Source organism: Choloepus didactylus, chromosome 11 (assembly GCF_015220235.1).
Source record: "Choloepus didactylus isolate mChoDid1 chromosome 11, mChoDid1.pri, whole genome shotgun sequence".
NCBI classification, from domain to species: domain Eukaryota; kingdom Metazoa; phylum Chordata; class Mammalia; order Pilosa; family Megalonychidae; genus Choloepus; species Choloepus didactylus.
The window spans coordinates 71,836,399-71,858,526 of NC_051317.1; the positions used below are offsets into that span (position 1 = coordinate 71,836,399).

The 22,128-nt window shown below is 41.5% G+C and overlaps 1 protein-coding gene across 3 annotated transcripts in view; it reads left to right on the forward strand.

Moving 5' to 3' along the window:
* Positions 1 to 13,920, forward strand: part of NIM1K (NIM1 serine/threonine protein kinase) — a 97,130-nt gene extending 83,210 nt beyond the window's left edge. For all 3 annotated transcript variants that reach the window (XM_037799123.1, XM_037799125.1, XM_037799124.1), the window contains 2 exons: positions 10,729 to 10,997; positions 13,078 to 13,920. In XM_037799123.1, the coding sequence (XP_037655051.1) occupies positions 10,729 to 10,997; positions 13,078 to 13,827 (1,019 nt within the window). In that variant the 3' untranslated portion in view covers positions 13,828 to 13,920. The remainder of the gene's footprint in view (positions 1 to 10,728; positions 10,998 to 13,077) is intronic.
* The last annotated feature ends 8,208 nt before the right edge of the window (positions 13,921 to 22,128 follow it).

Below are 22,128 nucleotides of genomic sequence, written 5' to 3' on the forward strand. Positions count from 1 at the left end.
GTCAAGAAAGGCACCAGTCCATTAGTGAAGTACTAACGAATGAAGTTCTGGTACATGCTACAACATGGCTAAATCTTGAAAACATTATGCTAAGTGAAAGTAACCAGACATATGTTGTATGATTCCTTATATATGAAATATCCAGAATAGGCAAATCCAGAGAGACAGAGAGCAGATTAGTGGTTGCCAGAGGCTAAGGGGAGGGGGAAGGGGGAGTAATTACTTAATAGATAGTGTGTTCTTCTGGCGTAATGAAAAATTTTGGGACTAAAGAGAGGTGGTAGTTGCGCAGCATTGTGAATGTACTAAATACCAATGAATTATACACTTGAAAATGGTTAATTTATGTTATGTGACTTTCACCTGAAGCGAGGGAGGGAGGTAGGGAAGGAGTGAAGGAGGAAGAGAAAAAGAGGAAAGAAGGCGCTAGGTGCTTTGTATCCCTAGAAAGAAGGCTCCAATATAGGCTTCTGATGGCTGAAGTTTATTTTTATAGCTAACAGCTTCGTTTCCCTTGGGTCCTGCAAGCTGATAGGGCAGGCTGAGAGCCATCAGGAGTCCCCTTTTAAGCTGACTAGAAATTTCTCAAAAGAGATGATGCATTAGGCTTCTGAATATTTTATGTCCCATCTGTTGTCACAAATACGAGTAAAAGAGACAGCAAGTGCTTGTCCTATTCTCTGTTGCTGCCCTTCCTGACCTCTTCTTCTCTTATTTTTTCATCCAGTTTTACTCTAGTCTCATGTTTCTAGGACCCTCTCTTCTCTCTCAACTTATTTATTCATTAGTTCACTCATTCTTTTTATAAAAAATGCAATAAGCAGCTCCAGAGCACACACTTTGTCCTGGACCTTATAGAGATGAATATGGTGTGGTTATTGCCTTACGGGAACTCTCAGGCATTTAATGGAGACAGGCAGGAAATATTTGATATGTGCTGTCACAGAGTAAGGCACCAAAGGTGTGTTCATTTGGGCCTGAGGTAATCTTGTGTTGGGTCTTGAAGAATGAGGAAAAATTTATAGGACACAGTGGAAAGGGAACTCCAGGTGGAGGGACAGGATGTAAAGTGAATGAAGGGATGAAGCAGTATGTGGGGTATTTGGAGATTTAAAAGTAATTCAGTGAGGCTGGAGCATGAGGTACACCCACAGAGCAGTAGGAGATAAGCTGGGCAAGGTATGTAGGAACTAGATCATGGAGTATCATTTTGCATATTTGGACTTTATAATTTAGGTGTTGGGGAGCCATTGAAGAGCTTTAAGCAAGCGATTAATACAAGTGATTACTAAGATTGATTTGTGGTAAAGAAGGTGACTTGAAGTTGGAGGTGATGAGAGTCAGGGAAGCCAGGGTAAAATATTTGTATAATGGTCCAGGTGAATGATGATGTCCATATGAACTAAGGAAATGGAAGTGAGGATGGAGGGAAGGAGATGCATTTAAAAAATAGTTTAGAAACTTGGAAAACCTTGTGTTCACTCAGCTGAGTTAAAGAACAAGGGAGACAGGGACAAAGGAACGGAAGAATTGAAGCTGACTCCCAGGTGTCTGCTTTAATGACTGTGCAATAAATAGTGAATATAGGAGAAAAATAGATTTGAAGGAAAATTTTTGGAAGCACAGAATTGGAGGTACAGGTAGATCATCAGATGGGTGAATCCAGCAGCCATCTTGGAGCTCAAGAGAAAGTACAAATGAGAAAAAAAAAGATTTGGAGTTTAACAAATCCAGGTTATAGTGAAAGTCTTGGGAATCCTGGTTACAAACTTCTTTGGGTCAGATAATTTATCATATTCAACCTCAGAGTTCCCCCACATGCACTAGGAATAATAAACACTCAACAAATATTTGGTGAGTTTAATTAATGTACTCACTTATTGTGAAACCCAGTTGAGGTGCTATTAGAAGGAGGGGTGCCATGGCAGTCCCTTCTGGTAGGTGTTCTACGCTGCAAGTAGTCCTCTGCAAGGAGAGGGCTGGGAATTAACCCAGTATATAGTAAAGTTTAACAAATAATGTCGACTAATATTTAGAAAGTGATTCCCCCGTGTTAAACACATTCATTAAAACAGCAATTTAAAATTGTTTTCTCACTTTAAAAATGGTTAATTAGTGGTTTTGGGGAATTCATTCAAAAGTAAGTCTAATATTGGAAATGCTATAACCAAAAGATGTTCATTATAGTGTTTTTTACAGTGCAAAGGACTAGAAAGAACTTATATGATCCAACAATAGAGGACTGGTCAGGTAAATTAAAGCATATACACTGGATGGAAGATTACACAGTCATTAAAAATCACAGTTATGAAGACTTTGGGGTGATAAGGAAGATGCATGGGATATAATAGTAAATGGAAAAGTAAGGTATAAACTGAAGTGTATATTGTGGTGATAATACTTATCCTGGGTTCTTGTAAGGATTAAATGAGATCATTCACTCATTCAACAAATATTTATTAAGCACCTAGTATGTAACAGGAACTATTTTAGGGACTAGAGACACAGCAACTAACAAAATAGACAACAGTCTCCCTCTTTATGAGTTAATATAATCCAGTGGAGAGAGAGAGACAAAAACAAGTTAGTAAAATATACATTATGTTATATAGTGATAAGTGATAAGAAGGAAAATAGAGCAGAAGAGGGTAGAGAGCACTGAGGGCTGTGAGTTTAAATAAGTTGGCCAGGGGCAGCCTTAGTGAGGAAGTGATAGTTGAAAAAAGACCTGAAAGAAATGAAGGGACCTGCTAAGACTGCACATGGAGAAGAGCAGTCAGGCAGAGGGAACAGCAAGTATAAGCGCTCCAAGGTGGAAGTGTGCCTGAAGCACTCAAGAAGCAGTCAAGGGAGAGAGGTCAGGGAGTAGCAGGGGCCAAATCACATAGGGCCAAGTAGGTCAGAGTAAGGACTTCGACTTTTCTATGAGTGGAAAGGGAACAGAGAAGTGACATGATTTGCCACATGCTTTAACAGGATCACCCTAGCTGCTTTTTTTGAAAATAGACTGCAAGGGGTCAAAGGCAAAAAAGGGAAGATCAGTTAAGAGTCTTTTGGAATAATCCAGGTGAGAGATAAATGGCAGCTTGAAACAGGAAGATAGTAGTGAAATATTGAGAAATGGTTGGATTCTGGCTATATTTGGAAGGTAGAGATAACGAGATTTGCTGACAGATTGAAAGTGGGATGTGAAAGAGAAGTATCAAAGACTCAAAGGCTTTATTCTGTGTAACTAGAAAAATAGAGTTTCCATAAACTGAAATGAGGAGCAGGTTCGAGGTGGGGGGAGCTCAGTATTGAACATGGGATGTTTGACATCCCTAGTACACATCTATTGCACACACATACAGAACAGATGCTGTTGGTGTCTCACCCACATCTCCTTGGGCCTTACCATTTCAGTCCATACTGTCCTAATCTTCAACTGCCAACCTATTCGTTTACCTCTTTTTTTTTTTAATTGAGATTGTTCACATACCATATAATTATTCAAAGATTCAAAGTGTACAATCAGTTGCCCCTGGTACCCTCATACAGCTGTGCATCCATCACCACACTTAATTTTTGTTCAATTTTTAGAACCTTTTCATTACTCCAGACAAGAAATAAAGCAAAAGACTAAAAAGGAAAAAAAAAAGAAAGAAAAAGGGAAACTCGAATCCTCCCATATCCCTAACCAACCCCCCTTAATTGTTGACTCATAGTATTGGTATAGTACATTTGTTACTGTTTATGAAAGAACGTTGAAATACTACTAACTGTAGTATATAGTTTGCAATAGGTATATATTTTTTCCCTATATTCTCCTCTATTATTAACTTCTAATTGTATTGTCATACATTTGTTCTGGTTCATGGAAGAGATTTCTAATATTTGTACAGTTAATTGTGGACATTGCCCACCATAGGATTCAGTTTTATACATTCCCATCTTTTGACCTCCAACTTTCCTTCTGGTGACATATATGACTCTGAGCTTCCCCTTTCCACTTCATTCACGCACCATTCAGCGCTGTTAGTTATTCTCACATCTTGCTACCTACACCTCTGTTCATTTCCAAACATTTAAGTTCATCCTAGTTGAACATTCTGCTCATACTAAGCAACCACTCCCCATTCTTTAGCCTTATATTTCACGTCTATGAGTTTACATATTATAATTAGTTCCTGTCAGTGAGACCCTGCAATATTTGTCCTTGTGTGTCTGGCTTATTTCACTCAGTATATTGTCCTCGAGGTTTCTTCATCAACCCATTTTTTTTTTAGATGGTTTTGTTCACATGTCATACATTCCATCCGAAGTAAACAATCAATGGTTCTCTGTATGGTCACATGTTTATGTGTTCACCACCTTCACCACTATCTATATAAGGGCATCTACATTTCTTCCACAAGACAGGAGGGAGAGTCAAAGAAGGTAGAGAGGCAAAAGAAAAAGAAAAAAGAAAGAGAAAGAAAAAACATGACTGCTAGAAAGCAACAAAAGGAAAGATAACCTTAAATCAAAGTAAAGAGTCAGACAACACCACCAATGTCAAGTGTCTAACACGCCTCCCCATCCCCCCCCCATCTTCATTTATCTTGGTATATCACCTTTGTTACATTAAAGGAAGCATAATACAATGATTCTGTTAGTTACAGTCTCTAGTTTATGTTGATTGCATCCCTCCCCCAATGCCTCCCCATTTTTAACACCTTGCAAGGCTGACATTTGCTTGTTCTCCCTCGTAAAAGAACATATTTGTACATTTTATCACAATTGTTGAACACTCTAGATTTCACCGAGTTACACAGTCCCAGTCTTTGTCTTTCGTCCTTTCTTCTGGTGTCTCACATGCTCCCAACCTTCCTCTCTCAACTGTATTCATAGTTATCTTTGTTCAGTGTACTTACATTGCTGTGCTACCATCTCCCAAAACTGTATTCCAAACCATGCTCTCCTGTCTTCTCCTATCACTCTGTAGTGCTCCCTTTAGTATTTCCTGTAGGGCAGGTGTCTTGTTCACAAAGTCTCTCATTGTCTGTTTGTCAGAAAATATTTTGAGCTCTCCCTCATATTTGAAGGACAGCTTTGCTGGATATAGGATTCTTGGTTGGCTATTTTTCTCCTTCAGTATCTTAAATATATCACACCACTTCCTTCTTGCCTCCATGGTTTCTGCTGAGAGATCCACACATAGTCTTATTAAGCTTCCTTTGTATGTGATGGATTGCTTTTCTCTTGCTGCTTTCAGGATTCTCTCTTTGTCTTTGACATTAGATAATCTGATTATTAAGTGTCTTGGCGTAGGCCTATTCAGATCTATTCTGTTGGTCAAAGTGCTGCGATTTTAAAATGGCTGAGGCTTTCTTTACTGCAAAGCACTACAGACTGAAAATGGCTGAGGCTTTCTGCACAGAGACAGAAAGGGACAGAAAACTCCCAGATTCACCGGTCAGCCGGAGACAGCACCCAATCCTGTGGGCTCCCCGTCCTGAGACAGATATGTCCCCTGACTCGCCCAAGATCAGTTGTCACCAAAAGCATCTGTCTGCTTGTTGGGGATTTGCTGTCTGTATGGAACAGTTAACATTAAAACCCCAATTGGAGCTGGGCTGAGGTACACTAGCTTATTTGGAGAGTGCTGCTCTCTAGCACCGCGAGGCTTCCATGAGGGAGGGGCTCTCGGCTCTTGGCTCTCAGCTTTCAGCGTGGGTCTGCAGTTTTTACTTACAGATTTTATGCTGCGATCTCAGGCATTCCTCCCAATTCAGGTTGGTGGATGATGAGTGAACAGTCACGTTTGTCTCCCCGCAGTTATTCCAGGTTATTTACTATTTTTTGGTCATTTATGAATTGTTCCAGGGGGGACTAACAGTCTTCCACTCCTCTCTATGCCACCATCTTAGCTCCTCTCCTATCCGTTTACCTCTTGACTTTCCCTAGGTGCTAGAGCCTGCTCTGCCTGCATGCAGGGCAGACCAGAAATACAAGGGAATTAATGTCCCCCAAGAGCAGCCAACAACCAATTACTGACAGGAGCTGAATGTATACGTACTCCAACTCTCTTGCCCTTCTCATGGAAACTCTTAGGCATGGTAACTCTTAGAGGATTAACTGGTAATGTGCTCAGTAGCACACCCTTTACTGACTGACTTTCCTTCCCTGTCTCCTTCTTCATTCTTCTACCAGTGTTTCCTGAGGTCACCTCCCTCATAAGCTCCTTGCACTTGAATCTCTGCCTCAGGATCTGCTTCTGGCAGAACCCAAACTAAGACAACATCCAAGTGGAGATGTCAAGTAGGCAGCTGTATTTCTGCATCTGGAATCCCAAGGAAGTCATTGTAGAGAAGAAGTCCAAGGACTAATCCCTCAGGTACCCAACATTTAGATGCCAGGGAGATGAAAGAGAGACAGCAAAGGAGCTTTGGAAGTAGGAGGAAAACCAGGAGTATGTGTTGTCCTAGAAATCAAGTGATAAAAGTGTTTCAAGAAAGGGGAAGGAAGCCTGAGGACTGACCACAGGTTTTAGCAACTTGGAGATCATTGGTGACCTTGAGAATAACATTTTTTGTAGCATTATCTTTTGGGTTCAAGAGATAATGAGGGAAGAATTGGAGACAGTGAGTAGAACGAACTCTTTAAAGAAGTTTTGCTGTAAAGAGAACAAGAGAAAGAAATCTGAGCTAAAGAGGGGAGTGGGATCAAGAGGTTTATTGTGATTCTTTAAGAACTTCTTATTTGATGTTTAACATAATTCAATACAAAAAAGTGTGAGTCTTAAGTATGTAGCTCAATGAATTTTCCAAACTGAAAAGACCCATATAACCACCACCAAGAGCAAGGAAAAGAACATTTCCAATACCTGGAGGCTCCCTTTATGTCCCCTTCTATTCACCACCATCTCGAGTGCAACTAATATCCTGATTTCTAACAGCATAGATTGCTTTTGCCTGTTTTAAACTTTATATAAATTGAATCATACAGTATACATTGTTATGTCTTACTTTATTTACTCAATATTAAGTTTGTAGAAATCATCCATATTGTTACATATAAGGTATAGATGCTTCATACTCATTGCTATATAATAGTCCATTGTATGAATATATCACAATTTACTTATCCAATCTACTGTTGATGAACATGTGGATAGTTTCCAGCTTGTAGCAATTATGAATAATGTTGCTATGAACATTCTAGTCAAGTCTTTTGGTAAGCATATGTATGCATTTCTGTTGGGAAGATTTTTTTTTAAGACAGGTAAATAGCATGACTATATGCTGATGGAAATGATCCAGCAGAGAGGGAAAAATTGAGGATGCAAATGAGAAGGAAGAATTTTTGGAGGCTTGTCCTTGAGTAGGTGAGAGTGGATGGGATCTATTTTACAGGTACTGGGTTCTTAGAGATCTTAGATGGGAGCAGAGACCATTTATCCATAGTAACAGGAAGGAAGACAGAGTCTATGGGCATGGGTTCAGATAGGTTGGGAGATGTGGTGTAAAGAGTTTTATTTACTCAGAAAAGTAGGAGCAAGGCCATAAGCTATGAGTGAGGAGGGGTAGAAGGTATTGGATATTTGAGGAGGGAAAATAAGCCATGAAAAGACATTTAAAAGAGTAGGAGGACTATTGGACTAGGAAAATATGCTATCTCTGCCAGGCAACATCAAAGGCCCACCTGAGGATGGTGATCATAAATTCAAAGTGAGACAAGCCAGCACGTTCAACAGTATGGGTGCAGACGCATATAGGTGGGGAGTCGGATTTACCCAGAGTTGTGGTTTAGCACAACAAAGTGGAGGAGTGGCAAGGGTTCTGCAAAGCAATGACAACAATAATGAAGATTCTCCTTCCGTGAGTGCAGCCATCCTCCCAGTTACTTAACCTAGAAACCTTGACCTTTTCCTCAACCCCTAACAACCAAACAAGTCCTATTTATTTTACCTCCTGAACAGCTCATCTTTTTCTAGTTTGGATTATGGCTACTGCAATTTGTCTCCTTCATCCATGTGATCTCCCTCTGCAGCCAGAAGTGATCTTTGGAAAGTACGAGACTGATCACATAACTCCCTGCTTAAAACCTTCCAGTGTTTTCTCACTGCCCTTCATGTTAGGTCCAGAATATGACCCACAAGCCGAGGAGAAACAATGGACTTCTGTAGGATTTCTACAAAATGGAGTTCATTGCTCTAGCCTTTAAAGTAACAGCTCACCCAAACAGGCCACACAGAGCCACAAATTTCTAAGTCAGGTAAACAGCCTGAAGGACATCTTAATCCTAAAGATTGAAAAGGTCAGGGATCAAGGAGGAAAACCACCCCAAGCCCTGATGTTGGAGGCCTGTTTGCTGGGGCTGATTGTCAGCCAGGATTACCCAAGCCCAAAGCCCAGAGTATTCTGCTCTTTAATGTTTTCCTCTTGGTTGTTGTGCTGGTTTGAATGTATTACGTCCCCCAGAAAAGGCCATATTCTTTGATGTAATCTTGTGTGGGCAGATGTATCAGTGTTGATTAGATTGTAATTCTTTGAGTGTTTCTGTGGCGATGTGCCCCACCCAACTATGGGTGATGACTCTGATTGGATAATTTCCATGGAGATGTTATCCACCCATTCAGGGTGGGTCTAAATTAAGTCACTGGAGCCATATAAATGAGCTGACAAACAGAGGGAACTCAGTGCAGCTGTGAGTGATATTTTGAAGAGGAGCTACAGCCAAGAGGGACACTTTGAAGAATGCACAGAAACTGAGGGAGTAGCTGCAGATGAGAGACACTTTGAAGACGGTTATTGAAAGCAGACTCTTGCTCCAGAGAAGCTAAGAGAGGACAAACACCCCAGAGCAACTAAGAGTGACATTTTTGAGGAACTGCAGCCTGGAGAGGAAAGTCCTGGGAGAAAGCCATTTTGAAACCATAACTTTGGAGCAGATGCCAGCCACGTGCCTTCCCAGCTAACAGAGGTTTTCCGGACACCATTGGCCACCCTCCAGTGAAGGTACCCGATTGCTGATGTGTTACCTTGGACACTTTGTGGCCTTAAGACTGTAACTGTGTAACCAAATAAACCCCCTTTTATAAAAGCCAGTCTCTCTCTGGTGTTTTGCATTCCGGCAGCATTAGCAAACTAGAACAGTTGCTCAGTGTTGCCTCCACCAGAGGAAGACTGGCCAGATCAGTGACCCATGAATCCTGCCTCTTTCCATTCCAGAAGCCCTAATGAGTCAGCTTTAATATACAAATAACACTCCTATTTTAAACTAACAGCCTCTACTTTCACACTAATAACCACTGGGCCCAAGTTCTTCAAAGCAGTTTTTTTACAAGTAGGTCAAACAGGCACCCTGCAATCCTGTTCTCCCTGTTTACTTGCCTGTAAATTCTTTTTTTACCTAATAGAATTTTTTTTTTTCAGGCACAGTCTGAACCAAAAAATTGATTGACGTTTTACTTTGGAGTAGAGATTCTTCCTTTTCCAACATTAACCATTTTTATTACACAATTAAACTGTACTCACTGTGGAAAGATTAGAAAATGCAGAGAAGGAAAATAAAATTTAAAGGCAAACCATCTATGATCTCCCAATTAGAAGATAAGTGTTCTAAACATTTTGGTAAATAGCCTGCCAGAGTTTTTTCTATGCAAATACATATTTGTATTTTTCCTCACTTGTTATGTGCTGAGAATCACATCAATAAAGATCAGCAGCAGCATTTTTGATAGCTGCATGATGTGCCACACTTATTTATTACAGAGCTATCCTCACACTATTTTAACAATCTCTCTTGTTGGACACTTGAGCCGTTTCCAGTACCACACAGTAATCTTCTTATGCTTGTATCCTTATTCATGTATCAGAAATGGCTGAATCAAAGGGTGTGACCATTTTAAGGCTTTCAATACATAGTACCAAACTACAGTCCAGAATGGTTGCACCAGTTTATCTTTCCATCGGCAGCAAATCGCAGGGCTGGCTTCTGCATGCCCTCACCTACAATCCATAAACACTGAGTCCTGGTGTGACGTGTATTCTTGCATTATGTGCCAGGCACTGACAAAGTCAAATAAAATGTAGTCTGAAGAAAGGAGTATGAAGGGGAGAAGACAAGGGAGTCAACATTCATAGGCCAGTGTACTGGGATTAGGGTAAATTGGAGCTCTGAATACACAGAATCTGGATGTCATGATCATCCTAGAACAGGTATCATTAAAGGCTTCCTGGAAGAGGTCAATTCTGAGGCTAGCCTTCAAGGGTTGTCAGAAGTGAGCTGAGTGAAAACAGGAGTCATGGGAGAATGATCTAGATAGAGGAACGTTTGGGGGCTTTTCAAGGAGGAATAAAAAATTCTGTTAACTGGGGAGCAAGGAGATGGGGACTGTGGACAGGAGCAATCAAAGTCAAGGCTGAGGAGGTGAGCTGGGTCTAACCAAGAAGTGCTCTCTGGGTTAAGCAAAGAAGTTTTTAACTCTATCCTAAAAATCAAAGATCATCAAACTGAAACATCCCTTGGGACATGGGAGATGGCAACAAAACTTTTGTGTGGAAGATTCACACTGATCAAAGGGAAGAGTACTGATACTGGACCAAGAATTGCTGTTTGTCATTACTGCTGATGAGCTCTGTGACTTGGGAACAGCCACTTAACCTCTATGTTTAGCATGAAAAGGGGCAATCTAAGTCCCTTTCAGTGCTAAATATCTATACTTCTATGAATTTTAAGCATACCCTTTGACTTTTTTTTTTCCAGAAAAGGTGGCCGTTAAGATTTTGGACAAGACCAAGTTAGACCAGAAAACCCAAAGGCTACTATCCCGAGAAATCTCCAGCATGGAAAAACTGCACCATCCCAACATCATCCGACTTTATGAAGTTGTGGAGACCCTATCCAAGCTCCACTTGGTGATGGAATATGCAGGAGGTGGGGAGCTCTTTGGGAAAATTAGCAATGAAGGGAAGCTCTCAGAATCAGAAAGCAAGCTCATCTTCTCCCAGATTGTGTCTGCTGTGAAGCACATGGTGAGCAGGGGTGAGGAATGAATGTCCTGCCTCCATTCTCCCCCACTGGGCAGGTGGGGCTTCAGTTTACCATCATTTAAGCATCCCACAGGGCTTTAGTACTACAAGAGAGGACAGTAGTCCCTTCCCTGAGAGTCAGACGTCCGGCTGGGGTTGTGCTCTTTGCCTCTGAAACAACCTCCAAGGATCTCCAGTTACATGACAGCTTCCTGTCGTCTGTGGAAGTTGGCAGGAGTCACTCTGAGCAGCCAGGATGAACATCACCCACTCCCTGGCCACACCCATTCCTCCAACCTCATCATTCACTGCCTGGACAGCTGGCTCCTCCCTACTTCTGGGCTTGCCTTCTTAACTCTGTGTCCAGGATGCCCTCTCCCTTCGTCTCACATTCCAAATCTTATCCACACTTCATGACCCAGTTCAGTCCTGTCTCTCTGTGAAACTTCAATTCCATGTCCGCTCACACTGATCTTTCTTGCCTTCAGTGAATTCCTCTAGCTCTTCTAGCTCTTACTGCCTCTGTGTCCAGCAGATTAGCACTTGATTATGTCATATTTAAGTTCTTGGATTATTTCATTAAATAAATCTGGACTCCTAAAGCACACTCCTGAGTTCTTCCAAGAACTGATTCTTTCGTGACCTCTCTATGGTGGCCATATTGCTGGATACGTAGGAGGAACTTGCCTTGTAGACCTGACTATACTTTTACTACCCTGTTGGCACAAAAGTTTTGGCCACCTTCTTGACCCAGATCTCACTCCCACTGGTCAATCCAAGCAGCAGGAAAGAAATGCTTATCTAGGGACTATATTAGTTGAGAGCCTCTTTCTAGTTTACACGTCTGCCTAGATGGTTGTGGAACAAGAACTTGGATCAGTAACCTGGCCAAAGAACCACCAGCAGGAAAATTAGTGCTCTAGAAGACCCAGAATGGCAGTAGGGGGGAAGAAGGGGAGGAAAAAGAAGTGAGCAAAGAGAAGAGCCTACTGATGGTGGGGGTGAGGGTTTCAGATTTGTGACAGCACCAGTTGTCATTAAATGTCCCTGTGCTGTGATGGTCTTTCCCAGAGCCAGGAAAGAGGCCAGATTCATACCAAGCAATAGAACAGATGGGCAAAGAGTCTTCCACATTCTTCTTGGAAAGAAACCTGGTAGGAGAACAGAGGGAATCCAACATGAATCCTCTGAAGCTCCACAACTGCCATTTTTCCCAGCAATCTGGTCTCTGAACCAGGAGGAGTGAATCATAGCCATAGATCCAGATTTTATTGAGTTTTCTTATCACATGCCAGGATCATGCTGACACTGTTAATACAGCATCATATACAATTCTCACAACAGCATCAATATTCCCATTTTACAAAGGAGGAAACTGACACTCACATTACACAGTTGATATAGTCAAACCTAGAATTAACCAAGCTGTCAGGCTCCAAAGCCTGGATTCTTACCCCAGGAGGTCCATTAGAAAAAGTCACATTAAACCACTTCCTAAGAGCCCCTGGGACTGAACATGTCAAGGGTCCTCAGAAGAATGTCTAGGATCCAGATGCAAAGTTGGGGATAGGACATGAAGTTCACAGTCCACAGTGGGACCTGTTACTAGAACTTTGCCAAATGCAGGCCTCTTCCTCTCTACTGAATTCTAGAAAGATAAAGGAGCCCACCCAAAGGAGCATGGTTGGAATGTTGGGGGTCTTGGCTCCAGCCAAGAGATCACTCAGCCTGAAAAATCCTTAGATGGCCTAAAAAGTTAAGGATTACTGCATTGTGTTTCAGAATGTATAGTTTCATAAGCTCCAGTTCTATTTCTGGTGGTAATTCCTGAGTCCACCTGTTTAGAATAGACTCCAACCCTCATCCCACAGAAGAATAGAACCTTGGATCTGTTTTGGGGGTATGGGTGTTGCATTTGACTAAAGGTTATGTCAGGGCAACTACTGACATGACCTAAGTTGATGTCCATTGAATTTCTGTTATTAAACCATCATCACCTCATTGTCACACAGCAACTGATGATTTTTTTATTTTGGCATTTTATTTTGAGATTGATTATTTTTCTCTATGTCTTTTTCCACAGCATGACAATCAAATTATTCATAGAGATTTGAAGGCAGAAAATGTATTCTATACCAGTAATACTTGTGTGAAGGTGGGTGATTTTGGATTCAGCACAGTAAGTAAAAAAGGTGAAATGCTGAACACTTTTTGTGGGTCTCCTCCCTATGCTGCTCCTGAACTTTTCCGAGATGAACACTATGTGGGGGTGTACGTGGATATCTGGGCTTTGGGGGTACTTCTGTACTTTATGGTCACTGGCACAATGCCATTTCGGGCAGAGACTGTGGCCAAACTGAAGAAGAGCATCCTCGAGGGCACATACAGCATGCCTCCGCATGTGTCAGAGCCCTGCCATCGCCTCATCCGAGGAGTCCTTCAGCCGATACCCTCGGAGAGGTATGGGATTGACAACATCATGAACAATGAATGGATGCAAGGGGTGTCATACCCCACCCCTATGGAACCCTTCCAGCTGGATCCCAAACATTTGTCAGAAACCAGCACCCTCAAAGAAGAAGAAAATGAGGTCAAAAGCACCTTAGAACATTTAGGTATTACCGAAGATCATATTCGAAATAACCAAGGAAGAGATGCTCGAAGCTCAATCACAGGGGTCTATCGAATCATTTTACATAGAGTTCAAAGAAAAAAGGCACTGGAAAGTGTCCCAATAATGACACTGCCAGACCCTAAAGAAAAGAACCTAAAGAAAGGGTCCCGTGTCTACAGAGGCATAAGACACACATCCAAATTTTGTTCAATTTTATAAATTGCATTAGACTTCTGGTAAAGATCACTGTTGCTACTTTTAAAATTTTTCAGACTTAGTGGAGACATTTTTGTAATTTTTAAATAAACTTAAACGGATGCCTTTAAGATATACATTTCTATTTTCCAAAAAGTTCATTAGCTCAGATTTTAGCTTGGTTTGCGAACTTGTCTTATTCTTAAAATCTAGCATTCATTCATTTATTCAACAAATAATTTGTTCAGTCCCTACTGGAGAAACGGCAAAGAATAAGATAGACCATATCCTTCACCTCATGTGTTAGACATTCTAGTACAGGACAAAGATACCAACATATATATATATATATATATATATATATATATATATATATATATATATATATATGTGTGTGTGTGTGTGTGTGTGTGTGTAAGAAAAATATCAGATAGTATAAATGCTATGCAGAAATTCAAATAGGGTGCTCTGATATTAATAGGCTTGCTACTTTGGATTAATTAGGGAAGGCCACTTTGAAAAGACAGTTTGAGAACTGAATGAGAAGCAAGAGTCATTTGAAAAGCAGGCCAAGAGCATTATTCCAGGCAGGAGGAGGTTTTAGATTGGGTTCCTCAAAAACAGAGTCCAAGAAAGGCTTCCATGTAGAATAGTTTATTTGGGAAGTGATCCCAGAGAGCAGGAATGAGAAATGGGAGAAACAGGGAAAGAGGGAGTCAGTACAAAGATACATTATCAAGTTGGCCACTGCTACAAGTGACTGGTGTTCATTCCTACAGGATCCCCTGAGGACCTTCACAGAACCCATCTTAGGTGTCTGCCCAGGGGATGAAATGGGAAAGCATTTAATTTATCCATCAGTTCCTGTCCACTATTGGTCTCATGGGTGTCACCTGCTCTGCACTTCCCAGTTGTGCTTTGTGAGTGCCAAGTGCGTTCCCAGGTTTCCCATGCCTTAGTGTCAGAGAAACCCTGGAACAGGAAGTAAGAGGTACACAGTGCTGGTCTGAGATAAGGTGCCGTCAGGTGATGGCATCATATAAAGCTGTCAAAACCTACATGGAAATGATCATTGAATCAGTAGCTGGAGGAAAAGATAGGACTGAAAGGATCTGAAGTGGTGCACAGGAGCTGGCTGACCTAGTCCACCTCTTACTCCACTCATATTCTCCTTCTGTTAAGTCCAGTCCATGACAGAGTCAGTCTTTTTCAAGATGGTGAGATCTGGCAGGATTTAGTGTATTACGGTTAGTAGAACAAGCTACATCAGTGGTTCTCAGGCTTTAGGGCATCAGAGCCACCTAGAGGATTTGTTAAAACACGGACCGTAAGGCCCTGCCCCCAGAGTTTTTGCTTCAACTAATTCTGGAGAATGGCCCAAGAATTTATATTTCTAACAAGTTATCCTGTGATGCTGATACTGCTAGTCCAGGAACCCACCCTTGGAAACCATCAAGCTTAGAGTCATTGCTGCAGGTCCTGAGGCTATAACTGAGACTCAAATTGTCCTTCTCCATCATCCTTTCAAAATTTTCCTCACCTTTGACCAGCACTTGAGCTGGTCTAGATTGCTTGCCTAAAAGTGTGACCCAGACCTTCGGTGTCAAAGGAAAGCCCTTAGTCATCTTTCCCTCACGGAGCTGTGCCTGCCTGTTTAGCATTATCATGAGGCCCCAAAGTGAAACATCAGTGAATCTCTTGGGAGACATACTCCTCCTTAGCTCCTTATGGTTGTAAGAATCAATATTCTTCACCAGGATAATAGCTCTTTTCTTCGCATGCTTGTGCACCGACATGGGGAGCACAAAGTGACCTTGTGATAGTGGTAGATTCCAAAACCATTCTCCTGCCCCCTGAGAAGCAGAACCTCTCGTCCAGGTTGTAGGAAAGAGAAATATAAATTCTTCAAATGGGTCACTGATTTATGATGAGAGGAGTCAATCCTACTTTCATCCATTTTGGTTCTCAGTCCTGTGCCTTTTAACCATAGGTGACAAATATTAGCCATTGTTTAAGCACTTTGTGCCGAATCTTGGAGGACAGCACCCTAACCTTGCAGAATTCTATCCTATAGCTGGTGCCTTAGCTAAGCATCGTTCTACTTATCTGGCTGCTTCTGGTGTTGATGTATATGGTAAGACCTGTGGGCTCCTTGGTCATGTGCCCATTGTCCAACATCCTTTACCAAAAAATTTGTCCCTTGGGGCAATGTTATGTGAGATACCATGTCGATGTATCCTGTATTCTCTGTGACTTAGCATGATTATAAGGGGGGACACACTGCAGGCAGGGAAGATAAATCCATATCCTGTCAATTCCAATAAGTATGAATCATTGGCCCTTCAGGGTGGATGGAGTTCAAAGGAATCAACCTGCCATTCTGAGGGATGGTGCTATATTGAAGTCTCAGCATCAAAATCTTTGCTTGGGAACTTGAGTATTTGGAAGTGGCAGTCTATAAATCAGCCTCAGTGAGAGAAAGCCCATGGGATTGGCCCACACAGAGTCTCCATATCCACCACCATGACCATTCCATACAAGGGCCCATTATCCTGGATGGCTGAGAAACTATCACCATCCAGTCTACTTGTTGAGTGCCTTCTCTGTAGTGGATTTTCTCTGGTGGGGCATTAACAAGAAATACAGGGATCTGCATGCTTTGTGCCCACTCTTCCCGATTTCTTTGTCATTGACTTTCCAAGCTCCTGACCAACCTTCCTGCCTTCCTCCTCTCCCCTCCCCTCCTTCTTCTTTCCATTCTTTCTTTTTCTTTTTTTGTTTTGTTTCTATATTCATCCTTCGGGCTTCTTTCTTTCTCCATACAAAGTAGATGGCAAAATGTAGAGCTAACATCTCAAGCCACTGAGAGGATTTCCTTTCACCAGTCCTTTAGTCATTCCTGTGAGATGCTGTAGTGTGGCAACAATCCATTTATGATTAGTAGCAACATATCATGCCATCTGTGAACCAGCCCCAAGGGTTTATCTACTCTGTCTTGATTGTAACCACCCCTTTTCCCATAAGGTCATAGCTGTGAATTGAGGAAGAGATATACATGTAACAGGTGGGTGCCATAGGAATCTGGGTCACCAGTTTATGTAACTTGTATCTTCTGAATCTCAAGTCTTATATGTAAATCTTTCCATCATACAATGGATTTTTGCCCTGCCTACCTGAATTAGTGATTCCATGGATTTGCTAATACCCAGCTCATGAGGAGATAGCTCCATTTGCTTAGTCACTTAGTGTTCCATAGTTGGGTGCTCAGTCTCTACAAGGGCTCCATAGCATGCTAGGAGCCTGAGTAGTTATGTTGCAGAAAGCATGGCCTTTTACTCCAGGACTCTACAGGTCTGAGCTGTGATCTTCTATTGAGGCTTGCCAGAGACCCCACACAGTGTTCTTAACTGCCACATAGAGTAGAAAGGCAGTTTGCGCTGAAGCCTGAAACTGCTCTAGATCTTTCTTTTGTGAGTTCCACTTTAAAATGGAAGTCCTGATAAAAGTGTTGGAGGAATATCTGAAGTATAATATACAGTTAGATCATGTCATTCATGGTAGTTATGTTCTGTAAAGTTGCACTGAACACCAAATTAACAAATACTGAACCACTGCTCAGGGCAAATACAGGGTTAAGTGCCTATGAGCCTCTGCTGGGAATGTGCATGTAGGGTGATTCAAATTTTTTGCCACTCGGTGCATGCTCATGAATGACCACAGAAGTGCCACAGGTATTGATTTTGGGTTTAGCAATAGATTTTAGCAAGTAGGCAAATTCACAAATACAGAATCCAAAAATAATATGGATTAAATGTATATGCTTCCAGAATCCAAAGTGACCTACTAAACCCTAGGCTTCTTAGTTCTAAGGGATGCAAGGTGCAATAACTTTTCCTTTACTGTAGAAGGAATATCAGGGCATGCTGGGATATTGGTCTGTTAACAATTTCATTGTTAAGTCAGGCTCCTGTATCCTGATTCTTCTTGCAGTTTATCACTCACATTCTTGAACACATAGGAATTACTAAGGCATCTGGAGTACTTCCCACTTCCTGATAGTCAAATCCACTTAGCATGCTGTCAACAATATAGTGGACCAGCATGATGTTCTTCAGAATGTCAGAACGACCAAGGTCCTTTTGAACTATATTGTGACACTGAACAGGAGATTTAACAAAGTCTCGGGGCAATAGGGTAGATAAGAATTGCTGTCCATCCCAGATGAATGTGAACTGTTGGTTGATCCTCCTTTTTGATGGGGATTGAGAATTCATTTGCCCAATCAACAGTTGCATACCAAATGCCAGGGGCATTCCAGTAAAGAAACCACATCCAAGATGACAGATACAACTGAGACTAAGAGTAGTCCACCATCATCTTCCATTATCCATCTACTTTTTTTCAGAAGGCTGATAAGTTAAACAAGGTTATGATGGAGCCCATCACTGCTGCATCCTTTGAATTCTGATGCTGACACTCATGGCTGCAATTTCTCATGTGAGGTATTGCTCATGATTTACCAGCATGGCCAGGGAGAGGATATAGTTTCAGAGTTTTCCATGTGGCCCTTCCTCCCATATTGGTTCTTACTCTACAGATCAGGGGTCTAAATATATTTATTCCAAATATACTCTTGGGGACTAGGGAAATAACCACAAGGTGCACCCTGTTGTGAGATACTTTGGCCATTCATATTCACCATCCATACGCCCCATCTATACATAATGGTATTTCGAGTTCCCTGATAGCCATTCCAGTTAGACTTTTTATCAAACAGTACTTTAAAATTCGGGGTGTGTATATCATATATACTGGTGGTAGGAGGGCCCTTCCTCAAGAAGACCTGGCCTCACCTTCGATCGATGTGCACTGGATTTGTAATCAACTTAGATCCAGAAGCTTTTTTAAGGGATCATGATTTCCTCGCTGTCACAGTTTACAATTTTAGGCTTACCAGCTCTCAACATTCTTTTTTTGTTTTTTGGTTATATAAGTCAAGTAACACTCTAGTCAGTTTCCTCAGACCTATTAACCATTGTCACAAAGCCCTTCAGATTAAGGTATGCTGATTTCTGCTCCAGCCCTGCTGTCCATTATAACATGTCCACCTTGCCTCTGACATCTAAGTGTCAATAAATAACATGTCATTCTAGAATCCTATCATCCCCACTGATAATAGCATGCCTTTCCTACCTCAATCCGGGCCTGCAGAGGGCAGCCACCACTGAGCTTTTCACAGATGCTGGCACACCCCTCACCTGTGCATTTTTTTTGCTTTAGTAAAGCAAATGTCCTGTGGGGAATATAGTTAGGTGGTTCTGTAGTATCACAATAATGAATCCACTCTAACATTCACACCTAGAACTTTCTGACCCTTTCCTCAATACCATGCCAAGGTAGTTCTACCATCTCCACCTCAGGTCATTATCATGTCTAACTCAATAGCAATCCTAGCAGTGTATTAGGGCTAGCTTCAGGTATCCTTTCTAATACAGGATAATCTTCTCAAGGTCCTTAAACTTAATCACATCTGCAAAGTCCCTATCATGTAAGGTAACACACTCACAGGTTCCAGGGATTAGGACATGGGCATCTTTGGGGGCATCATTATTCTGCCTACCACAAACAGCAATGGGATTTTTATTTCTAGAACATTAAACTCCAGGTCATAGGTAAACGATTTCATAATTAACTCTCCCTTTTTTTGCCTTATATTCTGGCCCCAACCTCCAGCCCTGGTCCAATACTCTTAAGAGCCATTCCCACACTTTCCCCCTGGCCCCTTCCAGTACATATTAGCTAGGTTCTGCCATTCCTTCAGAGTCCAAGCTATTTCCTCCTAGAACAGGGGTTGTATTTCCCTAGTCAGGCTATGTTGAGGCCTACCACTGGTTCCTGGTTTGTAGAACAATGAGGGTATTGGAAGCAGATCTTAAGGAAGTCAAGCATCATCATTTTGCAGGCAACTACCTCTGTATAATCCTCTGTAGGGTCTTCAGGAAAAGGAGCTGCTTATACCAGTCCCAGATTAAGGGAATCCTATTTTTCAGTATTTTCAGGCACATCCACTGTACTGTTCCTCACTCTCTTCCTATCAAGGCCCTGACTTTGATAAAGAATTGTCAGGATGGGGGTTTCTATCCTTTTACAGTTTGTCTAGCCTCACAATTAGATCCTGGGCTTGTTTTAAGTAGTTTGCCGCAAAAGATAAATATCTCCTTAAACCTTGCTCCAAAGACCCTCTAGCTTTCACTGGGGGGGTGGAGGTAGGGGGGTGGAGGTGATAACTAACCTGAGCCTGTCATTTTTTTTTCTAGGCTTCTAAATCAGTTAATAAAACCTAGCTAACCCCATAATCTTTATTGCTGTTCCCAGACTGTTCAAGTGCCACAGCTACCGCATGACTCAATGCTTCATCTTCTACCTACACCTATAGATGCCATACAATTGTACTGCTACTGCATGCCAAGGATTATTACCACTCTGCTTACCAACAGTGTATTAGTTTTCTTTTGCTGCCACAAATTACCACAAATTTAGTGTCACAAAATAACATAAATTTGTTATTTTACAGTTTTGTAGGTCAGAAATATGACACAGGTTTCACTGGGCTAAAAAAAAAAGTGTTGGCAGGGCTGTGTTCTTTTCTGAATGCTATAGGAGAGAATCTCTTTCCTTGCCTTTTCCAGCTTCTAGAAGTGTCCACACATTCTTTGGCTCATGAACCCCCTTTTCCTTCATCTTCAAAGCCAGCAACATTGTATCATTCTGACCATTCTGTAGTCACAACTCTCTGACCACAGGTTGGTCCCACCCAAATAATCTAGGATAATCTCTCCATCTCAAAGTACCTTTTGCCACATAAGGTAACATTCACAAGCAAGAATTAAGACATAGCCATTTGGGAGGAGCAGGGGGGAGGGAGGCATTATTCTGCCTACCACAAATAGCAATGGAATTTTCATTATCATTTGACTGACAGTTCCTATCCCAGTTCCAGTCTCCCGGGGCCATTCAGGGTACTAAGTGTTTTAGCCTAGATTTACTTCAAAACAGAGACTGAGCAAAAGCTTAAATGCAAGTCATTTACTTGGGAAATGATCCTAGGGTGCAGTGGTGATGAAAAGGAGTGAAACAAAGAAGAAAGCCAATAGAAGGATGCATTGCTGAATTGGCCATGGACAACCAGTAAGTTGATTCTGGAGGATCTTCTGAAAAGCCTTATAATCTCAGAAATGTATGCCCAGGGGATGAAAGGAAAAAGCATTTACACAACAGCTCCTGTCCATCACTGGCCACGGGTGGCCTTGTGGGCACTCTTCCCTTCCACTTCTGGGTTGTGAATTTGTGAGTACCAAGTGAGGTGTGTGAGGTATGTAGCAAGGATCCAAAAGAAGGTGCCATCATATTATTGCATGTTTGAGAACCTGGTCAAAGTTTCCATGGAATCAGTTGCCACCATAGTGGTGGAGTAGAAGACAGGACAGAGAGGATGAGAAAGGGAGGCCCAAGGTTTCTGATACAGAGATCAAAGGCTCTAAGGCTGGACTAAACTTGGCACATTTGAGGAATGGAAGACAAGGCAGGGTAGAAGCAAACTTAAGTGAGGCTCAGTGAGTGTAGTAGTATTGACTGAACTGAAGTAGTAGTCAAGGACTAGATCTTATAGATGGGTTTCCAAGCCTGAATAAGGAATTTGATACATAGTGAAAAAATGCTTTTTAATGAGTAAGGTAGTCCAGGAATCCTTCTGGAAGGAGACAGCTCTCGAGCTGAGATTCCCAAGGTTTTTCTAGTATGGCTTGGAAGTGAATAGCTTAAAAGCATGTGAAAGACCCAAAGAAGGGGAAGCTTTTGCAAAATTAGTTCAGATAAGTTTTACTTTTGTTCTTTTAACTCTAGATGCTCGCACAATAATGGAATAGGACATAGACAAGTAAAAAATGTGTTCCCTTTTTTTTGCTTCTACACACAAAAAATGAAAATATATTATTATTATAAGGAAGAGCAATGATGAAATATAAATCTCCTCAAGGTTGGTATTCATAATCTTCAGCACCAAATTACTGCCTTTATAGTACAGGGGATGGGAGTGGACTCAGAATTTTTTTTTCCCCACCAGAAATTATGAAAAAATTAGGAACCTATGATTTCATTAAGAGCAGTTGCTAATAAGTTCAAAGAAAGAGTTCACATTAATATTATGGCCAGATTACAAAATTCTACATTATTTAAAGACCCTGTTAAATACCTTGCTGTATCAGCTTCCACTTCAGTGTTTCTTTCAGGATACTCTACTGAGCGAGTAGTTTAGAGAGTAGAGAT